At 49.0% G+C, this 24405-nt stretch overlaps 1 protein-coding gene and 1 long non-coding RNA gene across 2 annotated transcripts in view; one reads left to right on the top strand and one right to left on the bottom strand.

Moving 5' to 3' along the window:
* The window catches only part of fbxl17 (F-box and leucine-rich repeat protein 17), a 212708-nt gene that overhangs the window by 50783 nt on the left and 137520 nt on the right, over positions 1–24405 (bottom strand). The window contains exon 8 of the mRNA XM_048982228.1: positions 18959–19035. Within this exon, the coding sequence (XP_048838185.1) occupies positions 18959–19035 (77 nt within the window). The remainder of the gene's footprint in view (positions 1–18958; positions 19036–24405) is intronic.
* LOC125712307 (uncharacterized) lies at positions 4833–22930 on the top strand. Its single transcript, XR_007383253.1, has 4 exons — positions 4833–4900; positions 5563–5945; positions 21557–21756; positions 22148–22930. It is a non-coding gene; the product is annotated as an uncharacterized LOC125712307 (long non-coding RNA).

Raw genomic sequence — 24405 nt, forward strand, 5'->3', positions numbered from 1 at the left:
CAGGGTAGCCGAACAGAAGCAGGCACAGCCAGCATCAGTGACCATGGGGGGGGGGGGGGGCTCCTCCTAGGTATTTCCCGGCGATTCACAGGAGCGCTCACCTTTCGAACATCACACCGGTGCACCTTTCTGAATGCCCTCTGCCGCCATAGAGGGGTGAACTCCCAAGAATCAGCAGGACCGTCTGAGATTCCAAGACCCGCCTCCCTCCCACCAACACCTCTAAGGGCGCTTTACCACTGCACCTGGTACCGGACTTTGGCTACTTTAAAAAGCTGGCAAAAATACCAGAAGTACAGTACTTCAAGGTGTTGATTTTCCACTGTCATAAAAACTGGTACCAACGCTGAATGACATAATGTGAGGTGGTGTATTTTGTACTGGATTAGAAAAAACGGCTGAAGTATATTATAGGGCTGGGCAACGTCCAGCATTAATATCAACACTGCATGTTATGTGCACATATAATTCTCACTTTGCAAGGACCTCAGTCAGCAGGGTTGAGATCAGGCTTTTTCATACCTTCGTGGACATCATAGCACAGGGGGTATAAATTTCGCTAAAACATTTTTACTCTGGCATAGGAAACAAAACAAAAAACAAACTAAAGCAAGCATTTCCATTTTAATGATTATTCCTTTTCAAGATTTTATTTTATTTTATTTATTTTTTTTAAATCAGTTTAAAGTTTACTTCCTCTGCATGCGTTCTCTGAGCCAATCAGGATCATTTTCCTCCTTGTTGTTTAAACTACTTCTAGGTGGGTTTGTGAGAATTTTTTTTCCAAATTAATCTTTTTTATAAATGTCCTAATATCAATTGCAGCAAAATCACATTGCAATATTTGATTTTTTCCCCCAATATAATGGAGCCCCAGTATATAGTCCTGATCTTCTGGCGCTTCCAACCAGATCACCTTGGGTCTCTTCATTTGCCCGCACGTTATTATTATTACTTTTTTTTAAATTGTATTTCGTTTATTGCTGTTTACTGAGTTTATAAAATTTTTCCAGAAGAAGGTTGTATTGCGTTTCAGATGCAGCCCATTTGCATAGCCAAAAGACAAAGAAAGAGTTTCAATTACCAAAGATCCAGCTGGTTTCAAGTACCAAAGATCCAGCTGGTTTGGCACTTTAAGGTGTTTTTCCACCGGCGGGTATTTGGCACTGAATTGGCTGTAGTATATTACATCGCTAGTCAGCTATATTAAAATAAGGCTTCTTCTTACTTTCACTTCTGTACGGACATTATAGCGCGGGGGGTTAAAATTTCACAAAAATATTTTTACTCTTTTAGCCTGTCATAAAAAAATTTGCAAGCTTTGCAATTTTTATTATTATTATTCCTTTCATAGATTCTTATATGTTTAAAAATCAGTTTAAAGTTTTACCTCCGCTGCTTTGCAGGAATGCTGCATGCGTTTTCTGAGACAATAATTTTCATCCTTGCCGTTTAAATCACTCGAAGACGGGTTTGTGTTTTATAAATACCCCACTATTTATTACAACTAAATCATATCCCTATATTTATAACAAAATAACATTGCTAGGACAGCACGCTATATGCATGCTGTATTAGTAAATTCAACAAAATACTTCTTAATTTCTTATCATGCCATCTGGATCTTTTTGTTGTATCTGCTCTTACAACCAAATCACTTTTTTTTTTTTACTTCGTCTATCATTATTTTCTGATTTCAAAACAGCATTTGTATTGTGCTTCAGCAACAAGAAATTTTCACAACCAATTGACTAAGATTTCAAGTCCCACCCCAAGGTACTGAAGTACCAAAGTACGCCAGTTGGTTTGACACTTTTGGTACTGGAACCTTTGGTACTGGTATTTGATGGGAAATCAACAGAAAAGCGAATGTACAGTACCGAAAGTACAGTACCGAAAGTACAGTACCGAAAGTAGGAAAGTGCTCGTAGGTACTGGTACTCAACTGGAAGTCAGTGGAAAATGGAAAGTATGAAAGTACCATAGCAGTGGAAAAGTGCCCTAACAAACACCTTCATATCCCACTTTAAGCACTTCCACCACGTCAAGCTGCTAAATCTGCTCTGAAAAGCCCACGGCCCTGTTACAAAAAGTATGGCTAAAAAAAGCATGATATGAGTTCCGGTTTCCCAAACCGAGGCACTAAAGAAGCCCCAGTGCGGCGTGTGTGCTGCGACCTCCAGGGAAAGCAGACGCGGTAATGGGAACGCCGCAAATTCCTACAGAGGGACGGGATACAGATCGTAAAGGTGTGATCCCTCTAGGGCAGTCAAGATGCTCCTGTTGCTTTCACACCTTTCACACAATGGAAATGGGACATTAAATATTACGTACGTTCCTACAAACGGCGGCAATATATGCAGCGTGCAGACAGGGTGAACCGGTTCACTCACCGTGCAGCTCAGCACCTGCACGATTAAGGCTGATGATATCGAAAGTTGTCTAAACTGTGGTGCGACTGTTCGAACCGGACCTGGGGGGTTTCAACATCTCAGAAGCAGCCTCCCACCCAAGATTTCCACACGCTACAGTGTCTTTACATTATGAAGGATAATACCCTGAACAAAAACAAAACATTTCCTGCCAGTTCTGTGGGAGAAAACACCTTGTTAATGTTAACAGGAAGGCCAAAAGGCACTAAAACAGCAGCTCAGTAGAACAGAAGTGTGCAGAAAGGCATCTCTGCACGCACAATCGCCTCTCACTGAAGAGCTTATGGTGGAAAAGCAGGCATTACCCAGCACCGGCTAGGTGTACCTAATAAAGTGGCCATTGACACTTTGTTACGCAGCTACACCTGGCAGCAGGAGTCACTGCTGACTCCAGACATAAGTGAAGTGTGTCTGACAGACAGAGAGGCCCCCTGCCTGGCCTCAGTGCCACAGAAACAGACAAAGTCACCCCCCCCCAGACTGAAAGCATTGGCTATAAGCAACATGCTGTGGCTCGGACATGTCAGTTCCTTCTGAAGGAGCCTTAAAAATAGGGAGACTCGTAGAAATGTACCACGCCAAGTAAAAGAGGAAACTGCACAAACATCATCAGCAAGCTTAAAAATACCTCCACAGTGGGCTGCTGAAACAGACTCAACATGTGACAGCGTGAATGAAAGTAAACAGAAAAACAAACACTGTGTTCTCCAGCAGGAGACCAGTATGTATAAGTGAGCCGTTTTATTTTATCTGAGAGCTAATGAGGGTGGCAGAGGCTGTCTGTTAAATCAGGGACGGCTCTACCTGTGGAGAACAGAGGTATCGGCCCTCAGTAATTTTAACAATCATAGCTGCGGAGCACATGGACACCATCACCGTAGCAACCTGACCCCTGAGCGACGGCTGTGCTCTCACACTGGACACCGGCATACTCGCCTTCCACAAGCAACAGGTCCCCTTGGAGACGATGGATAAGCAGGGCGGGGAAGGCGGAGCCGTGATCTGAATGGGGGCCGGCGACTGCACGCGGCACCCAGTAAGCGGCCGGCCCAAACCGACACGCACGTCGGGCTCATTTTAGCCGGCAAACACTCAATCTCTGCCACATCCTGGAATTGAAGAAATGACCGTCTCGCCGTCTGACCAGGAGCAAACGAAATACGTATTTACCTTCGGGGGGTGGGTGGGTTGGGGGGGGGGGGTGAAGTTAACCCAGCAGTACTTGAAAGAAGAGCTTGTTATAGTGCTGCAACAATGATGAAAGACCTGGCAAACACACCACCGGCCGCCGTACTACGTGTAAATGTACATACATCCTTCCTGTCTGTCAGCCTGACTGGCCTCTGTCTTTTATTTACTGCCTCTGACAACAAACCCCCCCCCCCCCTTCATGCTCTGAAATGAGCTGATGGAGGTGGGAGATTCCATATAGTGGGGTGGAGGGGTTCCCAAAAATGTAAAGCATTGTACCGTGGGCTCTCAAAACACACACACAGCTGGCAGGGCGAAGCTTTGCGGGGGGGGGGGGGGGGGGGAGGGGAGAGCAGAGATTGCCCCCCCCAGCATAATGTCATATACTCATCCTTTCCGCCGACATACCCCTCTGGGCAGCCCTTTCTTGCACAATGCTTCAAATCCAAGGTGACCCCCCCCCCCCCACCCCCACCCGGTATCCACCAGAGCGCCAAGGGAGAGTTCACCCCCCGCCCCCTCCCCGGACTCAGCCAGTTTGACAGATTGCCTGTGTTTATTTTCCTACTGCAGCGATTCGCAAATGGATTAAAAGACAATGACCATCTTTCACCTGGTCCCATCCGGAATCCCCATCCCGAATCCCTATCCGGAATCCCCATCAGGAATCCCACAGGATAAAAAAGGGGGCGAGTAGCATAAACAGTTAAAAAAACAGAGGAAAAGCAGCACTGTTTATAAGAGTCCCCCAGAAATGTCTCATACACCTGTCACCCAGCAACAACCCAGCAATCCACAGAAGCCGGTTATAATTTGCCAGAGAGCACGGGTGAGCTCGCCACCGCAGACAGCTAATCCAGACTCTTGCTCTGTCCCCCCCGCTGCCCCGGAAGGCCCCCGCCAAAGCGAGTCCTCTCCGTGGCCCTGCATGTAATTAAGCCATTTCTTAAATTATCACTGGCAAAAAAAATAATGAAATGAGCAGAAGCGCAGCCGTGGGGAAGCCTGTGCACCACCCCCCTGCCCCCAGAGAGAGACGCTGAGTCCCCTAATATCCTGACCTTAATATAGAGGAAGGTGACCCCCCCCCACCACCGGCTGGGATCGCAGCAGCTGACTCTCTGCAGTTCTGTTATCGTGCGTATTCAGCATTATGTGATGGCAAGAGACAGGGGCCCACAGGGGCAGAGGACGCTGCTACCCCCCCCCCCCCCCCCAAAGGCTCCTGGGTGCCCATCAACATCACTGGCCATACGGACTCCGTTTCCCACACCAAGGTGAGGACGCCCGCATTTCCACAGGATATTAGCCTGTTGGGTCAATATCAGGCAGGGGGGGGGGGGTTAGTGACACCGGCTTTGCAGAAGGGGGCACTGAGACTCACGGGGGATGCTGGCCGTCCAGTTGTCAGGGCTCGACCTCTTGTTTCTACCCCAGGCACTTAAGTCAACATGCAGTCACATTACACGACCTCCCACTCCGCCCCTAACGCTGAGGCCGATTACCGGTCACATCCATAAAGTCCACAAACAGATGTTCTGTTACATTTTGGCAGACCTGTTGATAAAGAAATATATACATGGATATATATATATATAAATAAAAAAGTGTGCATGTTTGATTAATGTTTTCTGCTGAATTTTTCATAGTAGCTGATACACCATGATGTATATTTTATGTGTAATTTTTCTGCGATATGAATATTTAATGTACCATTTTAACATCAAAATGACAAAGCTTGAAGTAATACATGCAGAGAAAGAGAGAACAGCACTGATTTGCTTAAATATGGAGTACTGTACATATTCACAAATCTTAATATAAATTTCAGTATTCCAAATTTTAACATTCTTGCCAATTAAAAAATGATATTCTCGTTTTTGTTAGGACCAGCGATCACTCCAGGTTTACACTACATGACTTTTTTTTTATTTTCCAGAGCCTTTTAGGATGCATTGATTTCTCCGTGCTCCTACCCACTGGCTCTTCCTTAAACGAGTGCGGTAATTAGGCTCCTCTACATTTTTCCTCTCCATCCCTGAAATCGATCACCGGAAGTGGAACGACACAAAGCCTTCATGGGATGGTGGCAATTCTGCGTGATTGCGAGAAAAATGATTTTGGGCATTAGCAAAAAAAAAAAAAAAAAAAAAAGCATTTGATTCATTGGTTTTCAGAGACTGACAATGAGCCTTTCGTCAGTTTAAAAAGCCCATTTTTACGATAAAGGGGAGAAGCAAAAAGTAAGAAAGAGGAAAGGACATCAGCGACAGGGAGCCCCGAGACGCGAGTTAAGCGGAATCACAGAAAGGTCCAGAAGAGGTAAGAATATGCAGCTTTTTCTGAGGCGGAGCAGCTTTTAATATCCAAACAGACATGCCGTCAGTTGGCAAAACAGACTGACAAAACCCTTCTGCCTACTACAGTTTGACATCGAAAGCTAATCGGACCGCAAATTCGTATTCGGTTATATTAAAGGTACAGGAAACATTTGGTGATAGGAAGGATTTGAAGGGGCGTTCAGGCCTCGCACGCACAGCCGGGGAGGGGGCCCCTGGTCACTAAACTCGGCGAGAGAGCCGGGTGACGAGGCGGAAGCAGGCGGCACCACCGGAACCCCACGAGCCCCTTCGATAATTGGTTTTATAATTAGTTTTCAGGGCCCCAATACTGGCTATGGACCTTTATCTTAGGGTGTTTTGCAGGCGACACGGTCGCTTCAGATCTGTGGACGGCGTGTTTCTGCGGAGCGGGGGCCCGTTTGACGGCTGGCTGCGTACGCTCCAGAACGAAGGAGAAAAGGCCCATTTCTAAAATAAAAATAAAGAATAGGGAATTAAAAAGTACATGCATTATTCAGTAGCAGCTCAAGTTAGATAAGTGTGTCTACAGGCCATCACAGAGGGCTGGAATTCCGAAAGGCTTCCTGATACTTTATTGGAGGTCAGCGAGCCCACAGAGAGCGCAGTAGGAGAGGAGAGGGCTTGGCCCTCTGGGGGTGTGCAGGCCACAGCCCTCTCAGGAGGGACAGATTTACGAGGTGCTGCCCTCACACTGTAGAAACGAGTACTGCAGGGACAGAGCCAGCCGAGCGGAGACAGGAGAGCGACCCGGAGAACAGGGATCTTCTCTAATAACTTCTGACAAACTCTCTTCGGTGTAAGATGAGAACCTCTGTCTCTTAACTGCCGTGACAGATTAGATTTTACTGTCATTTCAACCGAGTACGGGCTCCACAGACCAATACTCATGATTTACGAATATATTATAACAACATAAACTGGAGAAACGGTGAAACGGAGGAAGTCCTGGCTGTCACCATCTTCAGATTCCCGTTGACTGATGTTATTTCGACTCCCTCCGTACCTATTTTACAGTCTATATTACAGGTTCTGTTATAAATACACACTATTTATCTGCAGATGAATGAGCCCGTTTGACCAAGCTTTCCGACTCGAGACCGTCGTATTTCGTGGGTCAGCTTCCCGAAAGCCACAGCGCAAAAGTCACAAGCTCTGATTTACAGCAACGGAAGGAGCGGAGGGGCCGCGCGGGGGCCCAGTCAAGTCGACAGGGTCACGGGAGCTGCCATGTGTGGTGCAGAACGACCCGCCGAAACCGATGCTGGGAGGGGGATGAGACAAAGAGAAGAGGAGCGAAGATGAACCGACTGTCCCCCATCGCCCGGGCTGCCGCCACAGCCGGCTAACTATAGCGCGCGCAGCGGGACGGCACCATTAAAGGCCCTTTCATACTCTGTCAGTAGCGCAGATTTTCAGGGTGATCTCATTCACACCGGGGGGGACTGGGGAGGCCGGCGCGGGAGAGAAAATGACAAAGACGGGTTCAAATTATATTAGAAAAGTTATTTTTTCCCACCATCGTCAGCCTCAGGCGATATGGAAGGCGGCCGGCAGTTTAAAGGCCCCCAAAACGGGAGGGCGGCAGGTGCGAGTGAGAGGTACATAGTCTGGGAGGGAGGGGGGCACAAAAACGCACAGTCCACATCGCTGGGGAGATCGACATCGCTGGCGAGCAATGGGCGGACGGAGAAAGTGAGATTTTCGGCAGATTTCAATTTATTCATGGACAAGCCCCCGTGGAATGTCGCACCCTGAAATGTGAACCGTGCCCCTGGAATCCATTTAAGAGCTGTGCCTCTTGCCCTAGATGGGACTGCAGGATGGAAGGGTGTGTTTTTCCATGAATCTCGGCACGCGGTTTAGCAAGGAAGCCGCGGTCCTGTTTCCCGTTCGCCCCAATAATGACGCTCCACATAATATTAAATCAGATCAAGCGCTAATTAAGCAGATGCACCATATTACCCCGCCTGGGATGAAGCATTCTGTCGGTTCCAGGGTCATCTTCATGGCGACTCGCAGGAGTGTCAAGTGCATGTCGGTCTTTGAGACCAGCCAGAGTAAATGACAATTGTTTCACAGACACAATCAAGCCCCCCCCCCCCCCCCGCCGTTGTGACCCAGCCCCTTGGCCGTGTCTGGGCTATGGGGCGAGGCGGCTGAATAGCAGACGCAGGTAAAGCAGAAACACACAGAATTGTGAGGACCTGTGAGCGGGACCTGGAAAGGACTGCAGTTCTCAGCCAGGCTGGAGAGGGGAAATCCCAGGTTAAGCGCTGAAGGTCATGTGCATCTTCAGCTCTCATCTGATTGGGCCAGGCGTTTCAGCTTCAAACCCACTGCCATCTCTGCACTGTGCTTCCCCGTTTCCAGGGTGATCCCACAGCGCAGGAGCCTGTTGCACAGACGTGCATCCCCGCAGCGACCAGGGTAGTGCATTACTGCGTTGTCAGCAGGCCGAGCCCCCGCCGCAGCCAATGCTCCCCCTGCGACCGTTACATTGATTTGCAGTAATAATAAGGGAGCTGCCTGCCCCGTACCCCACTCCACCATTCCGCATCCCCCTACACCCCCCCACGCAGCACGGAATACTCGGCGTTCTGCTTCTCCCTTCCGGTCAAACACGGCCCGCCTGCGGGAGTTACCCACATCATGCTTCTCAGACCAACGCAGCCCCCTTTGTCAGTCTCTTACTGGTAAAACTTTAAAGATAAACCCCTTTAATAATACAGAACTATGATCCCCATGCCATTTACCCTGGTCAAGCTGCACTGAGCCGAACCATTAGTGATCCCCTGAGGGCAAACCCAGGGTTAATCTCATTCTTTTCTTTATTTTTTCCCTATTTTATCTGCTAAGCTGGCAGAATTTTATCTAGACATATACATGCCCTACGCTGTACCCATTTACACAGATAATAAGGCCCCCCTACCGAAGCAGAACAGCAGTCTCATATTTGTCTGTTTGTTAACCACTGTGCTACCTACCTGCAGAACACAGCACGTGACGAACCCCCCACTCCCACCCCGGTGCACATTCGTTGTGTCAGGGTTCTTATAAAGGTGACTGGCTGTGGGGAGCATGTGCAGAGCGCTGGGGGGTGGGGGGTCATTTTGCACGCGGCACGGAGCATTAACTCGCGCTGCGAAGTGACTTGAGTGTTAATCTCCCTTTTACAGGAGCTCCGGTGCCTTGCGCTGCTAATGATATACAGCTAATCATTTCCGGGGGTATTATATTTTCACGGTGGCCCAAGTCCTTCACGGGACCCCAAAGGGAGCGCCATGGCAACGAGATGGGATGGGAGCTCCACTAATGTGGGGGGGTAACCGATACATCGTTACGTCGATGCAGCCTGGCTACACCCTCGACACCTACGTCAGATAGAGGCTGAGGTCCGGGGGCTCTGCGGCGCTCCGCCCCACAGCAGCGGGTCCGCCAGAGTACCGGTCACCCGTCCACACGGGCAGCAGCCGACCCTGAAGGTGACTCCAAGCAGAGGCGCGGGTCTCCCAGGTAACGCAGCACCTTTTCCCTTCGGATGATCATGAAGCGGAAAAGGAGCTGGGCAATATCAGGTCGGCAGGGGGAGGTAAGGCGGCGCGGGCAGGACCGGTGCACCCGCCGCATTGGGCTTTCTTTGGGGTAGGGGGTCTATTTCAGCCCACAGCTCGAGCTTCCTGCTTCGACCCGGGAGCATTGTGGCGCCCAATGGCTGTGCACTCCCGCTCATGACAGGAAGCCTTTCAGCAGGGTTCATTAGAGGGACAATGATCACCTCCGTCGAGAAAAACGAGAGAATGTGAGCACTGTGATCATGGCTAGATTCCTGCAGAAGGATATATGAGGCATATGATCCCTTTGTCTTCGCGCAAAAGGTCGCTGGCGTCTCATTCCGGAGATTTCTGTCTATGCCACAATACACAAGAAGCCTGCCGTGCTGCCCCCCTCTTCCCGTCACTTACAGGGACTGTTGCTTCGATGTCTCATTGAAATTGTGTGGCCCCCACCCTTCCACCTTGAAACTACTCCTTCATACTCTTACCATTTCTGACCTACTTCTAAGCAGAATTGACCGTAAAGCCCATAAAGACCTTTATATGTCACCTTTCAGCACAACGGGTTGGATCAGGAACTGAGCAGTAAGAGGAATTCAGCAAATTATAACCGAATAATGGATTGTAAGAAACTCGGGAAAACCCAGACAGAAAACAGAATATTCTGCAGGAATTCTGGCTCAACGGTGACTTGGCAGCACCTAATTATAATTAATAAAGGAGGCTCCAGGTGATTAGATCTGAATCCACCCAATGGCAGCAGTGTTGTTGTTTACAAAGCGCCAGGGATCTGGACTGCTGTTTAACCCCCCCCACACACCCCCCTCACACCCGAGCTTCAGGTACGTTTGCCTCCTGGTTTCTCGACCACTGGTCCATGGCAGAACGGACCGCCACATGGATGTAAACCCCATCGCTCATCGGGAAAATCTGCAAAATATACTGGCGGGTCTACAAAATTCAGAGGGGGACCCTTGTGGTTGGAAAGGCTGAGAAACGCTGGTTTAGCCCTTAGCATTTATCTACTTCGTCCCGCTTGCAAAACAGAAACAAGCGGGCAGCCTTTTATGCTCAATTTTCTCCCAATGCGACATGGACAGAGATTCATGAAACAATCCAGCACGGAACCTCACGGATATCAGGTGCACAAATACAGAGGGCTATGGCACTGGCACTGGCACTGGCACTAACCAGCACACCTGACTGCCATGCTGCTGTGTGTTCCCTCCCGCGGTGTGATGTGGGGGAGGTTGAGGGATGTCTTGTTGGCTCTGATGGCTGCTCTGCACGGCAGCCTGACGGATGATCGTCACCAAGCTCGCGGTATGCCTGTTTACAATCTCCACAGGGCCCGCAGCGCATACACACACACACACACCATTCCAAATAAAGTGACCCTCCGCGCTCCCGTAAGGGCTCCATTCCCACAATGCAACAGGATGCAAAAATAATAATAGTCGAATGGTGAAGGGGGAAGAGGAAGTGGCTGGGATTTTAAACCCTGGGAGGAATATCTGTGGTTGGTCCCTGGACCTGATCGCTCCCAGAGACACGTAGAAATCACAAGGTCAAGAAAATGATTAATTATGCTGCCCTGATTATGGGCATGCTTAGATAAAAAAAAATAATGCAAAAAAATATATGTCATCCTGCTGTTATTTTAAGGAGATGGTGAAGTGACATGCAGAAAGCCACTGGGCAATGAAGGATACAGTGCCCCCCTGCCCCACCCTGCCCCGCTTTCGTCTTCCAGGCCTCGCTCTCTGAAAAGCAAGGGCTCCAGCACAGACAGTACAGGCCATGAAAAGCCCTCTGAATGAACCCTGCAATCCAGATGGCAGCCGGGGATGCAGAGTGCCGATGTGTGTAGCGCGCACATCACAATGCCCATCACGTTCATCACACTGGCATCACCGGGGCGACAAACAGACCAATTACTTTTGTGCATATGGTAGCGGGATGTCGTCATCCATCTTTGAAATGTGTTTTTAGTTTTTATAGGTTCTATAGATGCTGAGTTATACAAGCAATCCACCCACCATCCATTATCACGCCGTATGAGGACAGGACACAAACCCCTCCCCCCCCCGTGGTTTATTCTGCCACGGCCCACAGCGCAGCAAGAAAGCCCTCGAGTAACATGGAAATTCATTCTTAAACAATTGAAATGCCAGCGGCTGCAAGCCCAGCCCATGTAGGAGTGAAGAAGTGCAGCTGACATGCTATCTGTCACCGTCTGCCGGGCTTAGGGTGACCACCTCAGACTGGGAGTGAGGGGGCGGGAGAAACAGAGGGGGAAAGAGAGAAAGGAGAAGGGAGAAAGAGAGAGGGGAGAGAGAGAAGGACAGAGAGGGCGAAAGAATGGGAGAAACCGGAAAGGGGAGAGAGAGAGAGTGGAGGAAAGAGAGGTAGAGAGAGAGAGAAAACAGGGGGAGACAGAGGGAGAGGGACAGACACAGAGAGGGAGAAAGAAGAATAGGAGGGAAAGGAAGGAGGAGGAAAGAGAAAAGAAAGGAGTGAAAGGGGAAAAGAGAGAAACAGAACAGGAGGAGGAGAGAGCAAGGAAAAAAAATTTGGAGAGGGAGAAGGAGAGAGAATCAGAGGGAGGAGGAGAAACAGAGGGAGTGAGAAAGACACAAAAGGGGAGAAAGAGAAATGGAGAGAAGAGAAGTGAGGAAAGAGGAGAGAGGAAGAGAGATGGTGAAAAAGAGAAAGAGAGAACACACAGATGGTGGGGGACTGAATGAGGCCAAGTACAAAGGTGACAACGACAACCTTTTATTTCACTCAAAAAGCAATATTTAGTCTTTCGAGTGTTCATGTTTTTAATTATATTACCCCCTAAATGATGACAAATCTCTCCAACAAAGGGATTAGATACAGAAACATCCCTGACAGCCGTCCACCCTTAGGCTGCTTAGGCGACTTGTACTGTTATGTTACCGCTGCTTATCAATACTGATGTTAATGGCAGCGGGAGGCTCATTACATTACACTGAACATCAATGCAGTAATTATATGGATTTCTGTATATATTCTACTTATCTACAGCATGTATTGTGGCTATCTAAAATTAAAGGTTCAAGCGGCACGGACATGAAAGAGGAGGTCGTGGCTATTTAGCCGAGGAGTCACTGCCGCTAACAGTGAGTGTCGAGACTCTTTAATAAGCACTTCTTTTGGATTACGCTCATCCGTCATGGCACTTTGGCCCCTGGAAGAGAGAGAACAATGAGGCTTTGGCTATCCATCAGGCCTCTTTAATGGGCATGGAAACGTGCTCCCAACCTCAGCAAACAAGCCCCTGCACCCCCGCTGGACTCCGGCAGCTTAACATCACCAGGATAATCTCGATGTCTCAAAAGAAAAACACATATATAATAGAACATAAAAGCAAAACATCACACTCACAACTTCTCAACAAGGCTTACTGCCACCCCCCCCTCCACAGGCCCCAAGAGACAGCATGTGTTTTGGGCTCTCCTTTGAGAACCCCTTCAAACTCAGCTCATTGTCAAGATGGGGGGGTGAAGTGTTTATTTCATATGAGCCGTGTGCCTGTTATCATCTGCTTGGAGAAGATTAGGTCCACAGCACAAATAAGACTTCAGGTCTGTCCCCCACCCACCCCATCAACATTGAGCTGCCTCTCACGTGCTGGGCAGGTTACGCCTCGTGTCGTCCGTGTCCACAGACCTATAGCGTGGCCAAACCAGACACACTGCAAACACTGCAAACAGGCGCGTCTGCACACCTGGCCTCCGCACCACTGCTTTGGGCCGCGTTGGGGCCCTATTCCTTTTTATTTTTTTGCTGGAGCTGCAGTTCCTAGGAAACAGCAGCTCTGTGGTGGGTTATTAACTTGCCGCTGCGTTCAGAGAACAGGCTTCCCCTGTTTGGTGTCAAAAGCAAAGTCAATTAACATGAGAGCTGACAAAAATCCCTCTAGTACTAGAAACGGAATGATAAGCGAGGAACACCGAGGGAGGGATGAAGACTCCGGTCCAACCACACACACACGCACACACATACGCACACAAATACACACACCTCTCGACACTGGTCTCATGCAGCTCTTCCCTAGCAGCCATCCAGCGGGACACTCTGAGAATGCCACCATCGTGTGCAGGTTACATGTCCCCTGAGCTCATGGCAGGGACTCCAACACGTTACGATGCATTATTAATTCACCCGAGAGCGGTTAAGCCCTGCGTAATCCCCCCCCCCCCCCCCCGAGGGTTGAGCCATGAAGAGGCAGGACTCACACTAACAGCCTGACCTTCGCCTGATTTTAGACAGAGGATGTCGAATCCATGAACAGGCACTGTTGTGAGGTTTCGGGATTTGTGGTTTTTGAGGTTACCTCCGGGAGGGAGCGTGTCACCGTGAAATGTCGGCACATTCCAGAATCAGCACCTGTATCCCCTGTGAGTAAGGCGTCTAAGATTTAACAAAGATTACATGCTTAATTAACCAAAACAGAAAGCACCAAAATATTACATTTATATTTTGATCTTGTTCACGTGAAGAAATCTAAGGTATTTAATTGCGCGAAGATAAACAATTGATCCCGAATTTGAGGCACTTGTTCATCCCCAGCTGCCCCCCCCCCCCCCCACCCCGGATCCTTCCTTCTCAGCTGAGGCGGGTACCCATCACAGCACAACCAAGATTAAATACCTCCCCTACAATATAACACCAAAAATTTCACTAAGTGGTTGTCTTTCAGTCAGAAACGGCTATCGGGAAACTTTGCTAAAAGGAACCTTTTTCAGAAAGGGCCTTTCAGGTCAACATATGTGCCATTAAATATCCGAGAAACGTCACTTAAAATGAACAGAATGACAAAAAAATCCAAGCCGAGAATATCAGCATGTTAATATCTGCTGAAAGTAAAAAGTTACTTTTGATTAATTTCAGTGTCTGGCTCCATCCGCCTGGGATGTATACAAATCAGATTAAGAGACACAGTCATCATCATAGTCAGTCATTACTGCAGTTCACTCCCAGTTTACAGCATTTTTCTCCCCCCCCCCCCCCCACTCCTCTCCCCTCGGTGGTCATACTGTGAGCGGCTGCAATTTCCTGTCGCATTCGGCGTGGTAAATCAATGTCTCCCTGAGGGGAGCCCTTCACCGTTCGGCCCCATCTTCCCCCCCCCCACCCCACGCCCATGCCGTGGGGGAAGCGAGGGAGAGGGGCACCCACTTTCGGGCCAATGGCAAGAGAAAAAACAGGGGTGGTCTGCCCGTTCGACAGCGCCCCCTCATGGCCCAGCCCAGGTATTTTGCCTAAACTAATCCCCCACCATGCTCGGTAACCCCAGCCTCATCCACAGCCTTCACCGATTAGAGCATACATATATCAAAGCGCATTTCGCTCGTTTCACAGACACTTTCATTTAAGGTTAGACGGGCCGCGTTACGGCCTTGCGGATTATCCGCTAACACAGCTGCACTGTTTTACATGCAGCCCGGAGATAATTACTCTCTCCAAAGTAACATGAGCCACGGACTCTTAAGTCCGTCAGTGTTCTCAGTCGACACACCACCTGCTGCTAGCCCCTTGTGGTAACTGCCAGTGGGGCTTCCGGAGAAAAATCCAGGCACAAGACAAACGAGGAAAGACAAGCCATCCACAAAGCACCCGATGTTTATATTTAGTGTGTGCATTTCTGATGATGTTTAATCAGTCCATTTCGAAGATGTTTCTCTATCATGGCGTGTGATGACACTGTCGACTGGAATTTGAACCCAAGAGCGCCCCCATCCCGCCCGAATCCACTCTGCATGATGTCCCTGCCATGCTTAGGACGGCAACATTGCCAGCATCGCCACACAGGGACACCCAGGAAAGGCAAGTTGGTTTGGTTCTCTTGAGCAGAAATATGCCTGCTGGTGGGAAGACCGTAGGCAATGCCCAAAAAAACCCACAAATTTAATAGAATCAGCCCAGGATACCCCCAACTCCCCCCCCCCAACTTTTACCCACCCGGGGACTCCACAGGAACTCAATTCCAACACCGGTGCCCACCCAATACACCCAAATGGCCACCCGAGGATGGCATCTTGGTAACCCGCCATCGACTGCAGCACCAATGCCCGCCTGCAGCCTGATGTGATCCTGCAGACAGCTCCTTATACTGCGGATCACAGCAGGCGGCGGATGGGCGACAGTACACAGAGGTGAAGGTGCGACCTGCCATGAGTTTCTTTTTTTTTGGGGGGGGGGGGGGGTGTTGGGGGTGAGTGAAACTGTAAAAGTGGGAGAGAATATCAAAAATAAACAGTGGAGACAGACACAGTGATGGACAGGCTCATCGGTCACTTCGGCTGACTGATATGATCCTCTGCAGATTCTGACGCGCCGGACACATTTGGGGCGGGTGATAAAATTTCAAAGTCTGTTATGGCCCAACTATTGACGAAGCCGTTCGGGTAGAAAAACAAAACCATTAAAAGCATATAGAAATCGCAGTGGTGTTAAATTAGCAGAGGGAGCTGATAGCTTGTTCAGCCCGGACACGCTTGTTTACTGTCGGCCCGGTTGGGGGCGGCCTGAGATATTGCCCCCCCTGTTTTTGGTTTTCTGCTTCTTTTTTGATGAGGAAAAAAAAAACTGCGACGGCAGAGCCTTACTAACTCGACTTGGCGAAGCAGCCGTGCTTTCAGCGTGCCGGCTCCCGGACCGGGCCACGGTACCGCAGACGACGGCGGCCCGGTACGACACACACAGGTTGCTGGGAAGCCCGCGGCAAATCAGAGCGAGGCCTTAAATAACCTTAAAAACAAATCAATAGAAGCCAATCATCACATAATTACCAGAGCGGACGGAGAGACGGAGGGAGCACGGCACGTCTGCGCTGCATATCCCGAGGAGAGGCCGACTTACTCTGCCTCCGTCAAAAGCAATTACTGACCAGCTACATGAAAGGGGATTTAATGCAAGACAGCAAGGGGCTTCTCATTATTCCTCTATGTTTATTACCACCACTCCCTTATAAAACAAAGTGACTGTAAGAGGGTTTGCTCGGGTTCCACCTATATGTACGGAACGGAGCATTCGTACACCACTGCTGAAAACACAGTACAATGTACGCTGGCGTGGGCCTGGCGATACCGAACGGCTGCAATTAAAAGCAAAGATTCAGGAAAGTAAAGGGGGGAAGGAAAGAACGCTTGAAACCTCCGAAGATCATTAATAAAAATAATTAATGCGACTGAGGGAGGGGCACCGAAAAGAAAAACAGATGGAAAAACTCATTTCTCTTATTCGATTTCTGTAAATGCACTGAGGAAACGCAGCGATCATTCTGCAGGGAAAAGCGCACGTGGCGCCGGGCGCATTCACCGGATCCCGGCGGCGGCCTTATGGTCCGCCGAGCGGCGTGTTCCCATTAGCCGCTCGCGGGCGGCAGAACCCCGCTGCTCGCAGGGAAGATCGCGTATCACCGGTTAATCACGTCCCAGACATCCTGGAGGGCGGGGGGGTTACGCGACCGGACATTCCACTTTTAAAACTTCCCGGCCTTGTCGCCGTGAGGTCCTGCCTGTCCATCAAGAACGGAAACAAAGCCGCGGGGGCGTCTCCTTGCTCATTTCGGTTATGCTGAAGTGAACCGAAACTCTGCCAAGGGCCGCGGTCCACAATATAAATAGTCAGAAAAAGCACGTTTTTACCGAAGCGCTAAGCTCATCACCGCCGGTAATAGACGGGGAAGGTGGCGGACGTGACGTCGTGCTCACTGACGGGGGGGGGGGGGAAGCACCGGCTGCGAACGCGGCTGATGCTGCCCCTGGGCAATATCCCGCTGCTACTGCCCCCTCGCTAAACTACTTCAGCTTACTGTCCCTTATTTCCACGTACAATAAATAGGACAAGAATAATAAAAAAAGAAGCAAACTGTTTGGTTTGCACTGAATAATAAGGGGGAGAAACTGCATGAGAGTCTGCAAAACTGTCACAAAAATCTGAGAATGCATTTGAAACTGTGTCTATATATAGCATAAAGGAAACGTACGCAGAGCAGATGAGAAACTAGGCATGTAAAATAAAGTTACATGTTAGAGCTGGGGGGGGCACTTTACATTCACAATATTTATGACACCCAGACGTAATTACACTGATTGCTTATACGTGAATAAGAGAGACTGGGGGGTGGTATCTGTCCATGGGCATGCTGGGAAATCAGGCACATGGTGATTATTTTGGGTGTACTGGCTGGCACTCTTAGCCAGGCACGGGAGCTGCAGTCTGTATGAGAGCTTATCCCAGGGATCGGCTTCCACTGTGAAGCGAACGCAGAGCCCCGGTTTCATGCAAAGCCAAATGGGCACAGATGACAGCAGCGAGGACAGCGTGGGTCACGTCGCCAGAAGAAAGACCGGGGTGAAAGTCCCTGCTTCTGGAGGGATTCGGCCCAGCCGACGCCCTCGGGTACAAGACGGCCGGCCGGCTCTCCAGCCCAAGTGCCGAACCCTTCCCCCCGAAGCAGCTCTGACAGCAGAAGCCATACCATATATCTGAAGGGTCAATATTTCCCTCAAACTCCCTGGGAGCACTTAGTGCCCCTCAGACTGTAAGTGACACTACTATATATAACAACATCTTAGGCTTCAGACTTGGGGCAATTTCGCCTGTCACTCAGAGTGCTGTCTGCTGACAGGGGCCTGAATATAGTTCAGAGCCGCCTACCGCTTACGGGGGCTGCCTACCGCTTACGGGGGCCCCCTCGCTGAGGTGCGGCAGGGCCACGGTGACAAAACCAGCGTAATCACAGGGTGTCGCCACCAATTAGCTCTCGGGGAGCGAAGGGGCCTGCGTCTGAGGATGACATTTGGTTTCGATCTTTCTGGACGTCCCGGTAATTGCAAACATATTTGTCCTATTTAATGTGAGTCTGCTTGGGTTGCCGATAAAGCAAGAAGCGAGAGGGTCGTGTTTGTTTAACGGACTCCTGCTGAGGGCAGCTGCTTAGCCGGAATAAAAATACTGCGTTTCAGGCAGAGTCGGACCCTTCAGGAGATGTAGCCCCCACCCTGCATGAAACGAGGGGGTCGGGATTCTGCTGGCAGCGGTACGGCCGGGGTCCGTGCCCCTGCCCGGTGGCCATCGCTGGTGACACCTGCCGCAGCGGATTAGGTGGAGACGGCGCTTGGCAGCCATGCAGACCCCACCCCCCCCCGGGCACCTCGGAGACTAACAAGCATGGACAGTGACAGCGGCCTGGTGCAGGAGATCCTACGGCTGGGAGCAGCAAGGAGAAGTGAAATGAAGGAAAGTCAGCCTCACAACGAGGGTTCTTACACCCAAAGTGAAGCACCGCTAAAGGGGACAGGCTAACCAAGCCAGGGCCAAGCTGCCAGCCTGCAGTAAAGGCCGTGTCTCCCACCCAGCAGAGACGGACGCCTCTCCTTACCGTAGTCAGTGATTTTGCAGGACACCAGGTACAGCTCCTTCAGACTCCTGCCTTCCTTGGCAATTATCTCCACACATCTGCAAGAGGGAGCAGAAAGAAACGAATAAAGTGAGGGACTTGCTGACCCGAGCGGACCCTCGGGGGCGGGTCAGGACCGGCAGCAGCACAAACACATGGCGGGACATCTCAGCCTTTCCGGCCCGGCATCCGGGCCTCACTCACTATTAAATAATTCAATTTAATCTCCATTGATTAAAACTAAGCGGCTTCACACGCAAGGGGTCGTAATGGGACTTGTAATACCAACACTTCAAAGATATCCACAGGGTAACGGTCTTCAGATGAGCGGAAATGTAAAACGATTCGCTCAGAAATGGCATTAATGAATAATATGTTGTTGTAATAGATTCCATGTTTCTGTTTAACCTATATAACCCGTGTTAACTAACAATTTAGATTTATTTAGATCTTGTGTAACCGATTGCTGCTACGGTTAGTTCCTCAGTCCAAACAAAAATACAATATTGGGGAGAAAAAGCACTATTTCAGGCATAGTCGAGTGTTTTGCTGGCTGTGAGACCCTCCTTGTGGTGAATATGCTCCAGCGTTAATTTGACTGTCTGTATATGAGCATCCAACACAACATGACGGTACGAAGCAATATGGAAAACAAAGGCTTCATTTTGCAGACCCAGCTAGAATTACAGCCTGCTATTGGGGAATCTAAACTTACTCAAAATGGAGTATCTGTCTCAAACCTCCGCAGTCCCTGTCTACGTCACAGCACATTTTAAACTCCTCGAAACGAGGGCACATTTTATCCATTTGTTTGGCCTTGGAAGAAGCCATTAAATAAGCATTGTCTTCCAAGCCGCCACAGACCTGCTGTCTTGGCAAACTTTAAGCATCCTAATGTTCCAGGAGGCTAAAACAGCCACAGTAATTGCAATCCCATCTTTCACATTGTATTTTCTTCCCTGGAGTCCATTTGCTGGGTGACGTTACAGCAGGCCACTGCCATCGTCGTCAAATGGGCGAAGCGGGGCCTGATTGGATTAATCGACCCACACACACACGCACACACACACCTCATCCTGGGTAGCCTGGGACGCCGACGCCTGAGCACGCACATCCGCCACGACTGCTAAGGCGGGTGGCTCCTCGGAGAGCTTGTTAAGGAGCTCCCAGCACTCTGAGCCAATTAGGAGTGACAGGGACAGGAAGGGCCCTCCCACTCTTTGGGGCCTGCTGAAATCAGAGCAGAGGATCTGAGGTGAGTGCCAGCGAGCATCGAACGACATCCCCAAAGACCAAGTCGGCGCTCCCTGTAACTCAGCAAAGCTCTGCTGGTGGGCACTGGCGATCCGTTACAGTGGGTCGGGCGTGAAGGAGCACGGCGTGAAAAATGGAGACATGCCAAGGATAAATTAGGCGAGGGGGCATGCTTCAACACGCTCCCCTGCTCCGTATCAGTTAATGCCCTAGGAGTTCTGTGGATGTGAGAGCTGCCCGTATGTGTGTGTGTGTGTGTGTGTGTGTGTGTGTGTGTGTGTATCTATCTATTCTGGAAATGACACCAACCCGATGGGAAACTATTCAGTCTCCCAGCAGGGTGAAGGAAAATGACACTCCTGTCACTGCGATCAAACGAGGACAGCGAAGACAGAATAGTTAGCGCTGCTGATAGTGGCGGTCATGCTAATGCTGATGGTGATGATGAGGATGATGATGGAGAGAATTGACTGTAAAAACCAGAAGGAAACAGTTTTCCACTGAAATTTTAAAACTGAAATATTTAGCTGGTGCATTTAATAATTTACTATTTCTTCCTTATTTACATAAAAGTGTTACTCCATATTGTTGGGATTCTACGTAATTTTAATGCGGGGAAATAAAATCATTTTTAAAATTAGTCGCCAAATGCTTTTCCCCCAAATATAACTTCCTGAATTCACAATTTCAGGATTTATACCATTATACCACCAGATGTACTGGGTTTAAAAAAAATTTGCACATAGAAAATAATACAATAAATTACTAATGTAATAACGTTCACCAACCAACAATATGGAATGGGGTTAATTATTTGGTAGAGGGCAGACAGCTACAAAATGCAAATGTTAAACATGTTTCCCTTTGTCCCCTTTCCCATATTTCTGGATGTTAATGCTATTATTTTGCCATTGTTTTTCTCTGCCACCTTCGCTAATGGCACTCACTGACAAATACTGTTTTTGAGCTGGGCTGTCATGACTGGAGGCTTCCATATCCAATGAGGGAATATTAAAACTGTTTCCATGACAACTAAAGAAGTTCACAGTTGAGCGATTAGTGTGAACCAAATGGCAGACCGGGCCAATTAACACGGGAGGGACTCGGGACCGTGGTTTGTGTTGAGTCTGGGCCGTAACAGTACCGGTAACACATGACAACGTCCAGAAGTCTGGTCAAATCCACAGCATTCAATCCAACAAGCATGAAGAGATGCTGTAAAGAACCGTCGTGTCAAATTAAACAGAGAAAATTTTGCTACCCAAAAAGTTTTCCCGACCCCACTGCATCAGCATCTGATCCACGCTCTGGTCCTCATTCGTCTAGACGCCACCGCTGCTCATCTGCCTCGTCGCATTTGCTGCAGGACTGATTCAAAACACAGCTGCCTGTCTACTCTTTAACTTGCACCAGAAGAAGCACGTCTGTTTCTCCCGATGGCTCGGTGTTGGTTCCGGCACAGCCGGCGGCTCAGGAAGTTACCTGCAGGACATCGGCAACCCTCACACACCTGCCGGATGTCTACGGTGAGTAAGCCTGCGCTCCGATAGTCCCTCCTGTCCTGAGCAGGCTCCCCCTCTACCGTTATTGGCCTGCCTGCCACTGCTGGAACAAGTGCCAGACATCTGCAGATTCACTCACCCTCTTGACACAAGCTGAACCGCCCCGCCAGCCTGTGCCCTCAGCCCACAAAATCCACACTTAGCACTTGGCTGCAGAAGCACTTCTCACTTATACTTCTCACTAATAACACTAGCAGCAGCTGCATCTATGGTAGTTTCCTCCTATAATAATAATAACTGAAAGTAATAGAAATATGATTCTATGCACTGTGTTTTTTTTTCTTTCTAAATATATCACAATGAAAATGATTTTGGCCCAAGACCAGAGCCTGATGGAGTTGATATTTCGATACAGGTCATCAGTGACGTGATCGGAGCTTCACGGGAATCAAAGATGTACCAATATATTCAGCAATAGAACAACTTCTCAAAGAGGACTCACAACAGAACCCACGTTTCTCAGAATGATCAGCTGTCGGGGCCTTTAACTGCAAAGCTGCCACAGCGTTTTAAAGGAGGGAGTTCTTTTTAGTATTATTTGCCTTGCAGAATTTCATATTTTACATCATTACTCAATAATTTAGAAAGAGAAAAAAAGAAGGAACTTTATAACAGATTTCCCCCCCCCCCCAAACCAATAACATCATGGTGCCCCCCACACCATCTTGCACTGTCACCTGTGAAACATTGTGACAGCACCCCCAATTGGCAGGGCAACGCTCCCCGCTGTTCAGTCAGGAAGATGCGTCCAAGGGGGTTGTTAGCACGCTGGACTGCCGTCACTTACAGCTAAGGAAACTCTGCCGGATGGCCCTCTGGCTTCTCCGCGGACACCCACCCCGGCTTCTCACTGGAAGTACCGTGTTAGCAGACATAAAGCTCAGGATGGAGATCTTTGAGGTCTCCCATAGGGGTCAAGAAGCATGGCGTGTGATGCCTGTTCCGACCTTTAACAGCAAGCTTGACGCTCAGTGTGTCAGCAGTGATTTACCCCAGGCTTTCAGGCGAATTAAACATGGAGCTTCCTGCGTTTAACCACAATTACCCCGACTGACAGTTAATTATGCCTCACGTTTGCAGTCAAGGCATTTCAACCATCTGAAATATCACTCCTATCCAGTGCAATTAGTGGATTGTATGGAACCCTCCGGAAATGTCCGGCATGGCATTTACAGTTTCATTATTATTATTATTGTTATTCTTTATAATAATAATTATTATTATCATTCTTTCTAATTATTATTATTATTTCTAATAATTATTAATTATTATTATTGTGATTCTTACACCAACACCATCTGTTATCAGTATTTCAGCATAAAATATTTCTGTAACATGTAAATGTTGAAATAAAGGTACAGCTATACATTCTTGATTTCAGTCTGCAGGTAAATCACACATCTCTGTCTGAATAATATCACCAAGCTACGGGTAAAATCTCACACGCAACCTTGAAAACTTTCACGTGAATGAGCATCTTTTAGGCTTGATGAGGAGCTTCGCGAAGACCGAGACGCAGAAAAATCGACTCTACTCTCATTCCGTGGTTTCAGAGGTCTGACAGGGCGGACAAAAAAAAAGCACGGAAAATAAAAGCCCCTATTTATCACAATCCCCAGGCAGGCGGGCGGCCATTTATGCTGCTCTGTCGCAGCAACTGCACAACAGCAGAGGAGACGATGGGGAGCGGGAGGGAGACGAGTAAGAGAAGCGTGCGTCGTGCCAGGAGGAAGCTGAAGCCGCCAGCTTCACGGTGAGCAGCATGTGGCCGGTTCAGGCGAAGGGTCGGCAGAGTGATGGTGCTTTGGGGCTCGGGCCATCAGAAGAACCAGATCAATAAAGATAGGACAGAAGTGGCCCAACTCTGTAGACTAAATCTGTCTTAGCAGAAGCTTCTTGGAAGGGCAGTGACATGCTTGCCAAGCTTAAAATTCCATAACAAAGCAGAGGTGTGCTATGTCAGGAAGCACAGAGCAAGAGGGAACCAGCCCACCAAAGGAATTAGACATTAAAACAGTTTTTTGGCTTCTATCTTCCTCCCCTTTTCATCCGACCCTATAGGGGTGACCTGCTTCGGCCGTTACACTGACAATGACCAGATAAGATACTCCTACAACACTATGATTAACTAAAAAGGTGGGTGCTGGGCCTAGCAGACACACTGATCCCGAGTCACACGCCTGTATGTGCTTTCGAGGCCTTCAGGCTTCTCTAAGTGGGAACATCTAAAAGTCTCAGAAGGGGCATCTGTGAAGGCAATAAGGCAACAGGGTTACAGGGAGAGAAATGCAGGAATATCGCACATAATTAAAGCGCCATGTTGATACCACCGGTAGATGACATAGCGATTAAGGAAACAGACCGCAGGTCTATACTCTAGATTTCCCGAGGTCCATTTGAAAAGGAAAAAAAAAAAACTTAGCAATAAAATATCCATCTGCACGAAATGGAAAAAAGTAACATACTGGACATTACTCCGGACAAGGCCATCTGCTCACTATCAATCCTGGCGTTTTCATAACAGTCTGTTCACTAAGCGTGCCAGGCCCACAGCCACAGCCAGACACGGTGTCGGTCAGGTGGCGGGGGGGGGGGGTGTGTGTTCTTGGTCAC

The sequence above is a fragment of the Brienomyrus brachyistius genome, chromosome 2, assembly GCF_023856365.1.
Source record: "Brienomyrus brachyistius isolate T26 chromosome 2, BBRACH_0.4, whole genome shotgun sequence".
NCBI classification, from domain to species: domain Eukaryota; kingdom Metazoa; phylum Chordata; class Actinopteri; order Osteoglossiformes; family Mormyridae; genus Brienomyrus; species Brienomyrus brachyistius.